This window comes from Aspergillus lucknowensis (genome assembly GCF_044049455.1).
Source record: "Aspergillus lucknowensis strain CBS 449.75 chromosome Unknown BJX67scaffold_14, whole genome shotgun sequence".
NCBI classification, from domain to species: domain Eukaryota; kingdom Fungi; phylum Ascomycota; class Eurotiomycetes; order Eurotiales; family Aspergillaceae; genus Aspergillus; species Aspergillus lucknowensis.
In genome coordinates this window covers 56,162-71,464 of record NW_027263558.1, presented here as the reverse complement: position 1 = coordinate 71,464, position 15,303 = coordinate 56,162, and the positions used below count along the sequence as shown (strand labels likewise).

At 51.5% G+C, this 15,303-nt stretch overlaps 5 protein-coding genes across 5 annotated transcripts; 2 read left to right on the top strand and 3 right to left on the bottom strand.

Annotated features, from left to right (window-relative positions):
• Positions 1-3,912: 3,912 nt before the first annotated feature.
• On the bottom strand, positions 3,913-7,053 carry BJX67DRAFT_51058 (putative phosphoketolase). Its single transcript, XM_071035104.1, has 8 exons — positions 6,738-7,053; positions 6,616-6,690; positions 6,330-6,564; positions 6,125-6,277; positions 5,768-6,077; positions 5,098-5,715; positions 4,220-5,045; positions 3,913-4,169 (listed from the first exon to the last, which is right to left on the bottom strand). The coding sequence occupies exons 1-8, from the start codon at positions 6,898-6,900 to the stop codon at positions 4,132-4,134; spliced, it is 2,418 nt and encodes an 805-aa protein (XP_070887233.1). The 5' UTR covers positions 6,901-7,053; the 3' UTR covers positions 3,913-4,131.
• A 34-nt stretch (positions 7,054-7,087) lies between these two features.
• On the top strand, positions 7,088-8,812 carry BJX67DRAFT_51044 (putative acetate kinase). Its single transcript, XM_071035103.1, has 6 exons — positions 7,088-7,586; positions 7,637-7,951; positions 8,013-8,075; positions 8,147-8,219; positions 8,283-8,660; positions 8,722-8,812. The coding sequence occupies exons 1-6, from the start codon at positions 7,207-7,209 to the stop codon at positions 8,767-8,769; spliced, it is 1,257 nt and encodes a 418-aa protein (XP_070887232.1). The 5' UTR covers positions 7,088-7,206; the 3' UTR covers positions 8,770-8,812.
• A 1,267-nt stretch (positions 8,813-10,079) lies between these two features.
• BJX67DRAFT_50256 (RTA1 domain-containing protein) lies at positions 10,080-11,489 on the top strand. Its single transcript, XM_071035094.1, has 3 exons — positions 10,080-10,457; positions 10,522-10,614; positions 10,664-11,489. The coding sequence occupies exons 1-3, from the start codon at positions 10,223-10,225 to the stop codon at positions 11,251-11,253; spliced, it is 918 nt and encodes a 305-aa protein (XP_070887231.1). The 5' UTR covers positions 10,080-10,222; the 3' UTR covers positions 11,254-11,489.
• Positions 11,471-12,992, bottom strand: BJX67DRAFT_50908 (uncharacterized protein). Its single transcript, XM_071035100.1, has 2 exons — positions 12,489-12,992; positions 11,471-12,436 (listed from the first exon to the last, which is right to left on the bottom strand). Exons 1-2 carry the CDS (start codon positions 12,787-12,789, stop codon positions 11,688-11,690), a joined length of 1,050 nt encoding a protein of 349 aa, XP_070887230.1. The 5' UTR covers positions 12,790-12,992; the 3' UTR covers positions 11,471-11,687.
• Positions 12,993-13,289: 297 nt separating this feature from the next.
• Positions 13,290-15,105, bottom strand: BJX67DRAFT_380068 (ATP-binding protein; the record flags this gene model as incomplete). The annotated part of the gene is made up of 5 exons (XM_071032712.1): positions 13,290-13,730; positions 13,784-14,124; positions 14,201-14,442; positions 14,504-14,869; positions 14,927-15,105. 5 exons carry the CDS (start codon positions 15,103-15,105, stop codon positions 13,290-13,292), a joined length of 1,569 nt encoding a protein of 522 aa, XP_070887229.1.
• Positions 15,106-15,303: the final 198 nt, after the last annotated feature.

Below are 15,303 nucleotides of genomic sequence, written 5' to 3'. Positions count from 1 at the left end.
AGCAGTTGTGTGACTTGGCCGCGAGCGGGGATCATGCGAGGTTCCCGTTGAATCGCGGCCCGAAATTATGGATCTGTGACGAGGCCTGAACGAGGATGGAGTGCGAAGATTCCGTTGGTGAAAGGATCCATCATAGATGTGGTTCTCCGTCTGCAAAGCACATGGAATGAAGTGTTTGGGAGAGACAGTTGGAAACCTTGTTCCCAACGAACTCCCCTCCTTCGGCATATCTTGACCACTACCGGTCTGAAGTTGTTCCTGCATTGGTTGATGCAATCATCGACAAGGAACAGACAAAATTGCCGAGCTGGGTGGCTTGAGAAGTCGATCACTGCAACTTTGGAAACCACCTGCAGCCCAGCGGGTGTCCAGCTTCCAGAACGATCCTCGAAAACCCACGCGAGCCTTGTCCCTCGTACCATGGTTCACGATGCGGACCGGCGGGTGATGGAGCTTCTTTCTTCGAAGCCGAGAACACCACATCGAAAACTGTTCTTTGACATCTCCACAGTCGTTCAGTTCACCCCAATCCATGTACCAATAGTTTTCCATCCATCTTCCCATCGATGAACTGAAACAACGCCAGTCCGTTTTGGCTATAGCGCTGTTCTGTTTTGTAAATACAGCATGGGTGAATGATCGTGGCAAGCCAACAGAGACCAGAACGCTCCAGCGTCCAAGATGGCGAGAAAAGCACTCCCAGAGACAAGGGGAAAAAAATGGATCGATTGTGATGGTCGGAGATTCAAACCGTTGGGCCAACTCGCAGCCAGGGGTTGGCAGGGAGACGCTTCCCCAGTGCGCTCCACTTTCTCCATTCTCGGACGAGGAGTCTCCAGCAGGATGACTCTCGTTTGGGCGCAATGGCCGATTGAGGAGGAGATCATCATCTCCTCATCCCGAGCGGCTGCTCCTATTCGTGTCCATCGACACATCGCACAGATCGGTCATTCGTTCGTTCGTCCGTCCTTGTCTCGTCCTGTCCAACAGAAGAATCGCGAGTGCGGACGGGGAATCTCAATTTCCTGAGACGAGAGAACAGAGACGGAAATCCGAGCACCAGCAGCGACGAATCATCCAAAGCAAAGCCGCCAAACCAAGAAGGACGAACAGGAGCTTTCAGAGGCAAATATGACCCGGAATTCCTCACATCGATCAACCAAAACATCCACGAGAGCGAGGTGTCATGACTCCCGCCTCACTGAATTATTGATCAATCAGCGTAAACGCTCCCAATATGTCCATCTTTTTTGAGACAGCGAAGCTCCTGATTCAGTACTTTTCAGCAGTCAATTGTTCGGTGCATGATCTGCTCGGTGGGAACTTGGTCTCGGCTGATTGCATTGCCCTCAAATCAGGGGCGACTGAACGCCAGAAAACGATCAGTCGGAGATTGTCAATGGGAATGACAGATCTCGAGCTTGGGTCTCGCATGGCAACATGGGTCCCGTCTCTTTTGCAAGAGCTCAGATACCAACCACCTGGTGCAACCCTGAGAGGGCCTTTGATATTGGTCATTGCTGAGCAACGATGCGCTTCGGCGCATGGATGATTGACGTGCATGCAGAATGCAGATTCTAGGCAGGGAGGATCAACCGATCCGCCAGTTGTACCAAGCGGGAGGCTGAAGGGAAAGGTCTGATCGCAGTTGGGGAATGCCCACAGACCTTGCAGAATGATCGGTGGTGAGAGATGTGACCCAAGCAGGGGCGTGGGTGGTGGCCAAACTTTGAAGACGGATGTCCCCTGAGGTCAGCTTTGTGTGAATCCCAGGATTCATCATAATGTTGGTTGAATATATCACAATTTGGCAAGATATATATCTTCTCCTGAAGCCTCATGTGCCTCCCAAGAAGATCTGTCACATTGTCCACCAAATGTCTGACGGCAACTCCTGTCTGGTTCTCCTCTGCGATAATCTCAGTCAGGTTGAAGTCCTGTTCCAAGGTCTTTATGGAATCGATCTCCGTTTCGGGGGACCTTGGAAGCCGTAATCGCGTGCTCCAAATGAAGTGTTCGGCCACCTTCGCTCCTTCTGATGGCGGAATTCCTGGAGACGGTGGGATCCTCACAACGAGGGAGAAAGACAGTCTCACGTCCGACAGACGACGGATCTGGATCTGGTCCACACCTTGCCTTCAACCATGTCTTCAGAGGTAAAAATGAAAAAGAAATTCTTCGACCATATCCAGCTACGCTCTCTCTTCTGTTTCGCCAGCCTGTTCGTATTCTCTTCAGTTCCCTTCTCCTTTTGTCCTCCTCGCCCCGTCAGTCAGAAAAAGCAAGATGGTCTATCCCACGCAACCACCCGAGATTCTGGAACCAGGTCTTTGGGTTATCCGAATTAGCCGCCAGATGGGTTCCCCCGTTCTGGGACTGCCTCCGACCTTTGACAGACAGCCTTCGAACGGAGGATTCCACCTCAGACCTTTCAGTCTTGACTGCGAAGCCCGGATAGAAGCCGAAGAAGCAACTTGGAGCTCCATGCATGCATCCCGAGAAAATGCGATCGGATCCTGGGCTGGACCGCGTGGATTCCGCCATCTTGCGAGTCTTCTCCCGTTGTGTCACTGTTGCGTCGCTCGGGTCTCCTGCCAGTGGACATGAGGGACAGAGAGGACTGTGCACCGGGCCCAGAGCATGGCTTCTGGAAAGCATTGATCACTTCAGCCCAGCCACCTCATCAGAACAGGTCTTTCTCTGTCGACTGCGAGCTTTGCAGCATCCTGCAGGCGGTCCCATGAGAACACAGATTAGCGAGGATTGACACGACAAATGCCTTCATGGTCGGGTAAATGCAACTATGGGAAGGATTTGGGGCAGATCTCTGCAGGGTCTTGTAAAAAGAGACAAAGCACCCCAGTAATTTGATGCTCGCCTTGGCTGAAGGATGTGCAGCCAAACATTTTGGTCCTCAAGAGTTATGACGTCTCCTGGAACCCATTCAAGAGAAAGACAGCGACACTCATTCAAGCCTGTCCCCTGAATGAAAAAGAGAAAGCGACGCCAAAGGAGCCAAAGGAAGAAAGCTCCCTGGGCTGTCCCACGATTCAGGTAACTCGCGATAAACATGCAGATGCCCCTGATCCTCCAAATGCTGCAGCCAGTCTATCATTGGACCCCTTTTGCGCTCTCTTCCCCTCTCGCCCTGGCTCCATCGCATCGCTTCGTCGTTTAGCCCAAAGTACCTGAAAAACCTGGAACCCTGAGAACCTTCGTTGAACCGTCAGGATTGCGGTCGCTTCGGCCCGCCTGAAACTTTGGCCTTCCGTCCCAAACTACTGGGAGCCTGCCCAGGAGGTTCATTCTCTCTCCACGCCACCAATCTTGCAGCTTTTCTTCGAGACGAATCGATTCCTACTTCAGAGTCCTTCACATTGGCGTTGGTATATCAGACAACTCTGAAAATACAAGGGGATGGACAACAGCGTCGGTGGCGCTGTGGCAAACCGCCCTGGTCGATCTTTCACGTTTCGACATATTCGTTTGATGCCCTCCTGTGCGTGGCATGTGATGTGGATCGGAGGAATCCTGCAATATGGGCCGCTGATCCCGGATCCTGGGATCCATTCCAGCTGCTGAGCAGGCGATACGTCGACTCAGAGGGCGATTGCCGTTCTGGTGAGGCTCGTGATGAGGTGACGAGTGTGCGCTGCGCGGCCTTGCTCCCTTTCTCCAATGCTAACTGCCTCATGGGTACATAGTATTGGCTTTTGGGAGTGGAGAGAGAATTAAGAGAGAGTTCACTGTGGTCTACCCGATGATGGTAGCCATGGGTAAGGGAGCCTGCTTATTTTCTGCCGCTGCATATCGCACATGACGGCTTCTTCAATACGGGAGCGTCTGTATGGATTGATACTGACGGCGGTGCAGTTATGTGCTGAATCGTGTCGACCACAACTTAAAGGTTGGTGACAAACTTCATGCTTTGCCTAGGCCTTCATCTACTCACTCAAATAGCTATGAAGGGGAGTCACCCGTCTAAGCCGGGTAATTTTTGCCCATTTTGCTTATGGCATAACGGTACCTCTCAAGGCCCGACTGCGTATCGTCCATGCGGAGATGACAAACGTCAAAAAGGCGAATAAATGCTCTGCGCGGCGATACTATATATCTTAAACCTACACCGCGCTACCCGAATGAGGGCATTTCGTATGTATCATCAGGATCTACTACAAGTTAGCGGAAATGGTGAGACTGCGAGAAGCATTCAACTTGCCTTTACGATTCGCAACGACATACTTCCGTGTCTCAACTATGTTGCTATCAAACTCCGAGCTTAGTTCTTGCTGTCGAATCCCGACTCGCTCGTTCCACCTTGCTCCTCCCATGACAGCCGCCTTCGCTACGTGGTAGCGCGACACGTCGTTCGCCAGCATCATGTCGAATGGCGTCGTTGTGCTCCCCTCTTCAACGTAGCCATTGATTGTCGCGCGGTCCAGGTGAGGACGACCGAAGAGGAGGCCCCTAAGCTCACTCGCATATCCGTGATAGTTAAAGTGGATGGGCCTGTCCTCCGTGAACAGATTGTTGAACGCCTCGTCTTTGAGTGCATGTGGGTGAGCCCCTTCGTTCTCGAGGATGAAGAGATCCGTCACGTTGACTACACGAACACGCAGCTCAGGGCAGCGCTTCCGCAGGATAGACGCCGCAGCTACGACCTCAAACATTACCTCGACGCCAATTCCGACCAGTACCACATCGGGGCGAATCCCATCGTCGGTGCTGCAGAACCTGAAAATAGAAGCGCCCGCTCTGCAGTGACTTTGCGCCTCCTCAGGGCTCAGGTATACAGGAGTCGGCTGCTTCGAACCTACCATCAGGTTGATGTAATTTCTCGATTTCAAACAGTGGTGCAGGGTGGTCAGGAATGTGTTAGCATCTGGCGGTAGGTAGACACGGGCGGCATAAGGTTTTAGGTTGAGGACTGCGCCAATGAAGGACGGGTTCTGGTGCGAAAAGCCGTTGTGCTCTTGCCGGGCCCAGGTGCTGGTCTCGATATAGTTGATCGAACTCACGTCTCCTCTCCAGGTTGTTTCCCTGGCCTTTGACCTCAGTTAGCTCCGAAGACTGCAACGCCGATTGCTCACCACACACCAGTTTGGCAAACTTTGCATATTGGACCATCATGGTATGGACAATGCCCAGGAAGCTCTCGTACGAGGGAAAGATGCCCACCCGACCAGTTAACGTGTAGCCTTGCAGGAAGCCCTGGCATAAGTGCTCGCTCAAGACCTCAATTACTCGCCCGCCTTTGGCGTTGGAAAATTCATCCCACTGGAAATTCCTGCCAGTGCGCTGCAAAGCATCGCTTAGTTTGTTGCTCTCCAACTCATCTGGGGAGAACAACCGCACGGAATGGCGGTTCTGGACGAAAACTTGACCAATAAGCTTCCCAATCGCCTTCATTGCGCTGGATTGGCCTCCCTTATCCACACAAAATTGTCTCCAGTCTGGGAGGTCCGGGGCAAGATAGGTCTTGTAGGCTTCGGGGCGCATCCCCAATTTTTTGTCGTCCGCAGGAATGATGGAGCTGACTTCATCAATAACATCACCGGCCGCTGTGAAAAGCTCCTCTGGCTTGTACGAAGACAGCCATTTCTGGAGAGCCTGCAGTTCCTCGTCGTCTTTTTTAGCATTTGGAAGAGGCACCTGGTGGGAATGGAATGATCCTTCGATGAATTGACCGTGCAATTCCTTCGGCCCCGACCAGCCCTATCCGGCATATATTAATGAGTGACCGCAGATACCTTACAGAGATGCATACCTTTGGCGTCCGCAGGATGATTATTGGCCACCTTGGCTTCCATATAGGCTTGCCTGAGCGCGCTGCCTTCTGGATCTTATGGATTTCCTCGATCGCCCAGAGCAAAGAGCTGTGGAGGTCGTTGTCAATGTCGCCAATATCCTCCACTACGCGCACCTGATAGCCATAGCCTGTGAACAGGCAGGCAAGCTCTCTGTTGTCCATACAGCCGAAGATTGTGCGCTCACTGATTTTAAAACCATTAACATGGAGAATTGGGAGGACTGCTCCTGACTCAGCGGGGTCGATATATTTAATTGCATGCCATGATCTATCCTGTTAGCACAGTCTGTGCCCGGGGATCGACTCGATACTTACGCAGCCGTAGGACCAGTTTCCGCTTCGCCATCTCCTACCACACAGGTAACAATAAGATTGGGATTGTCCATCACCGCTCCAAACGAAACGGCCAATGCATAGCCCAACTCCCCTCCTTCGTGGATGGCGCCGGGAGTTTCGGCGTTGATATGGCTGGGCGACCATTAGCAGGGGCTCTATACATAGTCGTCGGAGCAAGCCTTACCTTGGCAATCCGGCACTCGTACTGAAAGTTGATATAAGGTTATGGAGGCCATCCTTGCCCTTGGAATACTCGGAGTAGAACTTCCCCAGTGAGCCCTCGAGCCATAGCGTCGCCAACAGAGCCGGTGCTCCGTGCCCTGGCCCGACAACATACAGCATATCCAAACTTTGCTTCTTAATAAGATGATTCAGGTGAGAATAGATGAGGATGAGGGCGGGACACGTCCCCCAATGACCTGTTCGCTTATGAGTGGGTTGCGAGGACGGGCACGGTATACTTGGCATACCCAGAAGACGCGGCTTGATATCATCCGCCTTTAAGTCTCGTTTAAGCAGGACATTGTCCTGGAGGAAGATCATAGCTGGAATGTGTGAGATGGGGATCCCTCCGAGCCCATGTAGACCTTACCGGCAGCGATGTACGAGGCCGCACGGCGATACTTAAACAGAGCACTGCAGACATCGCCATCTAGATTCGTCTTCTGCAACCGAACGAGTAGCTGGTCGGTGAGATCGGGGAGATGCGATGGCTTCGGGGCCGGATTAGGTCGGTCAATGACCTCTCCGGGCATTGTGATCGAGAGAGACGAGTTCAAAACTAGACCAGGGGAAGGTTTTAAGCGTGGAGTGTCGTCGTGATAGCGTTTTTGGTTCCCTTGGAAGAGCGTGGATATATGTTGTGGTAAGGCCGGATCTGGAGCCACTACGTCACCGTACCCTGATTGTCTGACATCACTCGCTGTCTTCGAGAATTAACATGGAGCGAAACGTCAGGATTACAAGGGAATGAGAACAGGGGGAAGACACAAATTGAAGCCTACCATTTCCACATCTTGAGCCTATTGCGAATGATGGTGGCAGTCTAACCATCGGTGAAGATGGCGCCCAAATCAATTCTTTCTGTGAACGCCGGCTCATCATCGGTCAAGATTACGTTCTATACCTTTGAGAAGACTCCAAACGTTATCGCGAACGCCCATATCTCCGGCATTACCGCACCCCCGGCGACGTTCAAGTACAGTGTGGGGGACAAGCAGTGGGAGGAGGAGCTGAAGGAGACCGTTAGCACCCCCCAAGATGCATTCAAGCTACTCCTGAAGCGTTGCTTTACGGATTCCGATCTTTCAGGGGTGGCCAGCAGTGACGATTTGGCGTGTGTCTGCCATAGAGTTGTCCACGGCGGGAACTTTGATTCTCCAGCGGTGATCAACGATGAGACATATCATCAGCTAGAGCAGCTTGAGAACCTTGCCCCTCTGTATAGATATCATCCTCCGTCGAAGCTCCAGCTATTCTGACGGATACCAGGCACAACTTCTCAGCTCTGGAAATCGTCCGCTTCTGCAGAAAGGAGCTTCCCAAGGTTCAGAGCATGACTTTTTTTGATTCTTCCTTCCATAAGACTTTGCCTTCTTACGTGACGACTTATCCCATTGACCAAAAGATCGCCAAATCAAACAAGCTTAGGAAATACGGCTTCCACGGAATAAGCTATTCATTCATCCTGCGCTCTGTTGCAGAGTATCTTCAGAAAGCAGTTGATAAAATCAATCTTATCGCCTTGCATGTTGGTAGCGGCGCTTCAATATGCGCGATCAAGGAAGGGAAATCCACTGATACCTCGTAGGACACCCTTACATTTCCGTCACCGGGGGAAACCTTACTGACCATACTATAATTTCAGAATGGGTTTGACGCCCCTGGCGGGATTGCCGGGTGCCACACGCAGCGGTGATATCGACCCATCGTGAGTGCCTTTGGGCTGAGATTGTCCACGAATCCCTCGCCTGAGAAGAGGCTAACCACCAATTCCTTCAGGCTCGTGTTCCACTATACCAACGAGGCAGGGAAGCTCAGCCCTGCAAGCACCAAGGAAATGCATATCAGCACTGTATGTTCCAAGTTGTGGGCGCGCCGCCCTTAAAAAAAAAGGCCCAGTCTAACAAGGTGGCAGGCCGAGGAGATATTGAACAATAAATCAGGCTGGAAGGTCCTCACAGGGACCACAGATTTCTCACAGATCGGCGTGGAGAGCCCCCCAACTACTCAACATAAGCTTGCATTTGACATTCTCGTCGACCGCATCGTGGGGTTTGTCGGCAATTACTACGTCAAGTTAGACGGACAGGTTGACGCCATTGTCTTTGCGGGTGGAATAGGTGAAAAGAGCGCTGTGCTGAGAAAAGCGGTGATTGAAAAGAGCCGCAGCCTTGGTTTCGGTGTTGATGCAGGGGCGAACGAGAAGGGGCTAGGGGGAAGGCAGACAGTGGCTGACATCACGGCGAGATCCGAAAGCGCGAAGCGGGTATTAATCTGCCAGACAGATGAGCAGGTGAGAGATTCTCGTTCGCCCCTCCGTATAACTCGATCGCTAAGCGCAATTGCTCTGCTAGTTCGAGATGGCCTATAACTACATTCAAGCTCAAGGCTTAGGTAGTTGAGCTTCTGGAGGAGAGCATCAGTATACGGACGGGAAATGGCTCCAAAAATGTTTCAACCATTGCTTTCAATGAATTGTAGCCGCTGCTTAGCCCACATATACCGGCAATGCTTTCAGATTCCAAGGTACCATCTTGAAGAGGGGCGTATATGGGGGCTTCCGTCCAGCACAAACCAAGCGCGAAATACGTAGAACTCTCCAGTAACGGCGCCGCTGTACGTTTAAGAAGTCGTCTGCTTTCCAGAGAAGGATTCCAGTGTGCCACGCAACAGCCAAAGCCCGGATTGACGGTATGAGATGGTCTCGGCCAAGCGTGGTGGTGGAAGGTGCTGACTTAAGCACTCTGACCATCTCGCTTGTTGGAAGTCCTGTTGCAAGTTGCGCGTGCAGGCCGCCACAATCCCAAGATACTTCAGCGGCGGTTGTGAGGGTGAAAGTTGACTTTGAAACGAGTTGAGGGCCTTGAGTTCCAGACTGCAGCTTTGCGGGGGTCCCAGGCTCGGCTTTGGGTTGCTTTCGCCAATTTTTGAGGGGCTGATCTTCACTCGGATCCCTGACGAGAGTGTTTCAAGAGGAGAGATGCGGCCCCCAACGATTCAAAGCCATTTGGGGCGCCGCGAATGGTGAGATCTGCTGTCTCAATCCTTTGGAGTTTTGTGTGAGGGGGAGAGGACGCTGCTTATGTGCTTGGATCAGCCTGAGAGACTCCTTCACGCACCTGGGCAACCCCATGGTGCAACCCAACAGGGCTGGCCCACGCACCAATGGCATCCAAGTCAGGGACTCCAGCACACAACTTGAAGCCTCTGACGGCGTTTGGGTGGGGACCACAATCTCGCCGAGAGAGCAGCTTCCAGGATCAGCTTTACCCTTTTGAAGGAAAGCTTGCGAAAAGGTTGTGGGGTCCAGAGACTCGAAGTTGAAACCCGCTTGAGCAAGGAACTGCCGAATGACACGCGGTCCGGCCGAGGGAGATGAACCAAATCGTGCAATCACAGCGCCCTCTTCCAGGGGGTGCTTCATCGAGTGCCGAAGCCTGCGTTTTCTGAACCGCGGCGTCCAATCTATCCGCCTTCCGACTCGGCGTCGATCATCCTTGTTCCTGGCCGATGGTTCGACGATTCTGAATGGAAGAGAAACGGCACGATTTTGCCATCCTTCGCGCTAAATTGACTGCTTCAAACTTTTGACTCCTTCGTTTCCACCTCCAAGCCTCCTTTCTTCAAATCTGATATGGCATCAAGCCAAAAGCCCTTCGCTTTTTTGAGCCACTCACTCCATGCAAGACTTCTAGCTTTGAACAAGAACTAGCGCTGCTATTCCTTCACAAGATATCGAGATCTTTCATTCCTCTTCCTGATATCTCTTTGTTTCCTTCCAACCACCCCTTGTACCCTAGCCTTGAACCCCATTCGCCCCCACTTTTCCAACTCCTCCGGCGTACCTCCCTCAAGATGTCGGAGACCATCGTGTTTGTGAATGGCACTCTCCCTTTTGAGGTCAGGGAGCAATTACGGAGAGGCTGCCATGCTGCTATCGAAGGATTCCCCAGTCCGTACGGTTACAACCCCTCCCTTGCAGCCGGCGTTGTCTTTCTCGTCGTTTTTGGTTTCACCATGATTGGACACATCGCACAGATGGTTTGGAAGAGGACGTGGTGGACGGCTGTATTCTGGGTTGGGAGTCTCAGTAAGTAAATCTGCTACATCGGAGTTATCGCAACATCCGCTAAAAAGCATCCCTCGAACAATAGCTGAACTCATCGGCTGGGCCGGCCGTACCTGGTCTGCTGAGTGTCCCTACAACACAAACGCCTTCCTCATGCAGATAACCACGTTAATTATCGGTTGGTCTGCCTTTACTCTCTTGGAGCCGGCCAAGCTAATGCCCTTTAGCCCCAACCTTCTACACAGCGGGTGTCTACATTCTCCTGGGCCGGTTTATCCAGATACTTGGACGTGAATCCTCAGTCCTCAGCCCTAAAGTCTACCTGTGGATTTTCGTGACCTGCGATATCATTTCCCTTGTCGTCCAAGCCATCGGCGGTGCCATGGCTTCCTCGGCAGCCAGCAAGGAAAACGGCAACACCACTCCCGGAACAAACATCATGGTCGCAGGCATCATCTTCCAAATGGCTTCCATCACCATCTTCGTCCTCTGCGCTGCTGATTTTGTCCGGCGCACCCTCCGGCGCAACCTTCTTCAATCCATGACCGGTAGTATCGTTCCCCTTCTCGGGGCTATGATCTTCTCTGTCATCTGCATCTATATCCGAAGTATCTACCGTACCATTGAGCTGCTGGAGGGGTGGAGTGGATACCTCATCACGACGGAGCGATTCTTCTACGCCCTTGACGGTGCAATGATGGTTCTCGCAGTTGCTGTTTTCAACATCCTCCACCCCGGTTGGTTCTTGCCTGGCGCTAGGGAGACTTTTCGCCGAAAAGTCGAGGGTGATGTGGGGTTATTCCATGAGCTTCACTGAATACGAAGCTTAAAATATAGATTTTATCCACATGATCAGCTGCTTAACCTTTCTTGTTTTGCTTTTGTACTCGCATTTTGTGAGTTAATGAGAGATATGTCCTGTTCTTGCGTTTGATATACCATGGGCTTTGAGTTTGGGGTCTGGGGCTAGATTTGTGGGTAAGAGTTATACATTTACTATACTAACATTAACCCTCCTGGTATGTGGGATGGTTACACTGAGACCATGTTGTAGTCATGTGGGGGAAGAAGTTTTCACACATGAAAAGGCGAAGAATACAAAATCGAAAAGAACGGCAAAAGTGAAGAAGTTCAAGCTTTGGAGAAACTTCAAGACTTAATCGCCAGGGATCCCGTTCCTCTCCATGGGGTAAAGTACAGAAAATAATTGCGAACGCGAAGACTGGAAAGGAAGGAGTGAAGCATTACAAATTACAGTCCATCAACAGCCTCGATCCAGCCATACATTATGCCCACAACCGTAGTCGCCAAAGCCCAGGCGGAGCCCCATGCTGCCGCGCCCTCAAGGCTCGCCCCCCTGACCGTTCCCGCGACTTGGATTACCGTGTTGGCCATAAGAACGGCCACGAGAATTACCGTCCTCGAGACTAAAACTCGGGTTCGTGATGACAACGCACCCCAGGTCTTCCGGTAGACCGCGTAGGCAAGGTACTCTCCGTGTCTAGAGGCGGCCGACCTCCCCTTTTCTTCGTCGCGGCTCGGCCCGGCCGACGGCGTCCCTGTGGAACTGACGAAGAGGAAGTCCCATGCTGCCCAGCCGGCTGGGAGGAGGGGGATGAACAATAGAGGCAGACCGGCCGGACCAGCGTGGACTCTCGCGATACTGGGAATTCTCTCGAAATTGGTGACCAGCTGTGTGGGGAGCCAGGTCTCGAAGCATAAGTATATTGTCACCGTGTACATGGCAGTTGCGGCAAGAGCAGTGTACAGTGTGATCGCCCAGTCTTGGAGAATGCTCCGGTTGGAAACTGCTTTTGGCGGCGCGCGGGAGAGATTGTGCACGAGGGCCGGGTGTCGAAGGAAGACAAATGGCACCGCATTTGAGAAGAGTACGATTGCATAAGAGGTGAGGAGTGTTGTTGGACGCAGGCCGTAGAACGATGAGAGGAGCGCGTAAGTGGGGAGGTGGATAAGGAAGGAGAAGGATAGAACGTCGCGTCCTGGTTAAAGTCATTAGCTCTGCTGAAATACGAGGGAGGAATAGCTATAGACCGTCAAATCCCAATATCCAAGCCAATCCAATCTCGACGGCCTTCCATGCCATCAGCCCCCCAACTTCCCACCATTCTTCGAGGTGTTTGCTAACACGCCCCAACTCGCCCAGTGTGATACTGGATGTGAGAGTGAATAGAGTGGAACTGAGCGCTAGGCTCCCAACTATCGCGAGCAAGAAGCGAGCGAGCGATGGAATCCGTTCTACCATACCCTTCCGAGGTGGTTCCTTTGCCGCTTCCGCGTAAGTCTTTTGAGAACTTGAAGTCCCGACGACATCTTTTTTGCGAGGAGCCATCATTTGGTTGGAGTACGCAAGCCGGCGAAGATGCTAAAGAGTTGAGTAATGAAACAGCAGCAGCGTGTGAATTGGAAAGTGAGAGTCCAGCTTTTGAAATGGGATGTCGGGCGATGGGTGTGTGATGATGTCACGACGAAAACGTCATACTTTTCAGATCGAGATTTCCAGTCTGTGGAACGGGTGGTCCGTGGAACGGCCCGTCAAGGTTGTGTCGTTTGATCCTTGCCTTCAAACTCACCTCGAAGTCAACAATACCGTTGCTGGGACATCATGCGACAAGCAGTAGATCTATGTCCATCTCACCGCCCGATCTGCGGCAACGTTAGCTTCTATTCAGGGAGCAATGGGTGCACAAAAAGCCCGGCAACGAGATGCCGAAATGTTGTATATCATGATGACTGATATATCGTAAGTGTGGGAGAAGTATGTTACAGCGCACTTGAGACAATATGCCGCCCGTAGATATAAGAAAATAATCAGAAACCTCACTCTTACAAGCCTCAATCATCATCCTCTTTCTCGGCCGGTTTGGTGAAGAATTCAATGGCTCCCTGCTCCCGGCCCCTGGCGTCCCTCATCGCTATCTGATACTTCCCTTGATTCCATAGATCTTTGATGGTAAGCTCTCGGGTACGGCCCAAGCTCTCAATAGCACTGATACGGTCGAGAGTGCTTTCAAGGTGCTCCTCAAATCCTGGTTGAGAACATATCTCGCGGAAGGCATTCTGCATCGGGACGGAGTCCGCCCGAACCATGGCCCTAGAGTCGATTGTGAAAATATTCTCGTGGTCATAGCTCTGGATGAAATCGGCCCGGGTCATAATCTGTCGCGCTTCGTGAAGGGGTATTTCGGGAAGGATATGGCCACGTTCTGAGTCGTAGATTTTCTCCATCGTCTTTTCCTTATCCACTAGGGCTTTAGCCATTACCATAGCTGCTGACTATACTCTTGTTAGTGAGAGGAACACCTCAAGTAAGGAACGTGCGCGCTTACAGAATACTTCTGCTGGTCCATAACATCGTCATCCATCTCCTCACCAAGGATCCAGCACTTATTCAGGAACCACGTTTTTTCGGCTTCGCATATAGTGTCACACAGCTTCATGACATCTGGGGACTTTGCAACTCGGCTGAGGTAGGACAAGCGGCCCCCAACCTTATTATAAACTCGCACGAGGAGTTCATCCGATAGTTGCTCGCCAAAATAGTCTTTACGATGTTTTTTCAAGGCTGCTATTGCTTGTGCTTTCGGAAGGTCTGCAATTGGAATAGTCTCCATTCGTGTAGCATATCGTTTCAGCCTCTCATAAACCCAATAGTCATCACTGTTAAAAACTGTTCAAGTGGCGAAAAAAGTTAAATCGCATTCTTGACGGAACATGAAAAGGGGAAATAAGGCTGGGGGTGCTACCTGTTGTCACCAAGTTACTGGCTGCCCACTGCTCTGCTCGCTGTTGGATCATCTCAAGAAGATCTTGGCCGTCGGAGTCGTCCCTCACCAAGTGCGTGCTATTTATGATCAATACAAGAGGGGGTTTTCCCTTGCGCCTCCTCTTCATTGCGACCTTCTCTAGCTTATTGAATGCACGCTCTATATCCAAGAGAGCAGTAGTATCCCTGGGACCTTTGATGCTGAAGAGGCTACCGATATAACTATGGCACGTGTTTAGCATTAAGCATGGGCCGAAAGTAATGGGCACAGTGGACTGCTTACTCTTCGTGGAATTCGAAATCCAGCGCCTTTCCAAGTCGAATTCGGAAGATTTCTTGATCGCCATGAGCCTCAAAGAGCGCGCATCCATCCCCATTAATTTTGCGCATGGCTTCAAGAAGCATGGAAGTTTTCCCGGTACCTTTCTCGCCAATCAGTAGGAAGTAGTGGCCTGGAATGTCGCCAGAGATGATTTTGTCAATCCTGGGCTGCTCATCGCGAACAAACCAGTGTTCGTCGTGGTGGTACTGGCGCTTGCCTGTCTCGACGCCCGCAACCTCAAGCGCCGGATCGCCTGGTGCAAAGGCGTTTTCCATCTTCTGTAGAATTAGGTACTTGTAGTACTTGTGGTAGGAGAATCCAGCAATGCTGTGTGGCCAGTCAGCAAACAATACCGTTTCAGAAGGGCTGGAGGAAGAGACAAACCCTAGGATAGCGATTGACGCAAATGTCGTGGCCGCTGACTCTAACATTTTCAGAACGGTTGTTTTGAAACTGGGATCCTGATCATCCTGTTGGCCTTTGGTCTCGTCTTGGTCAGGCTGATCCAAGGGATCAGGCCCCGAGGGGACAGAATTCTGCGAGACGCTCTGTCCAGAGTACATGGCGAGCATTCCATCTTGCTGCCTGGGTGGCAGCCGTGGCCTCACTCGACATGAGGATACGTAGAGTCGTGGGATATTACGAAGTCTTGGAATACTGCGATAGAACATTTTGGAATACACTCAAAAAAAAAACAACAAAAAACAAATAATGATTGAAAAGAAAAAAGTATAAAAGGGAATTTATCAAGAAGCCAAAAC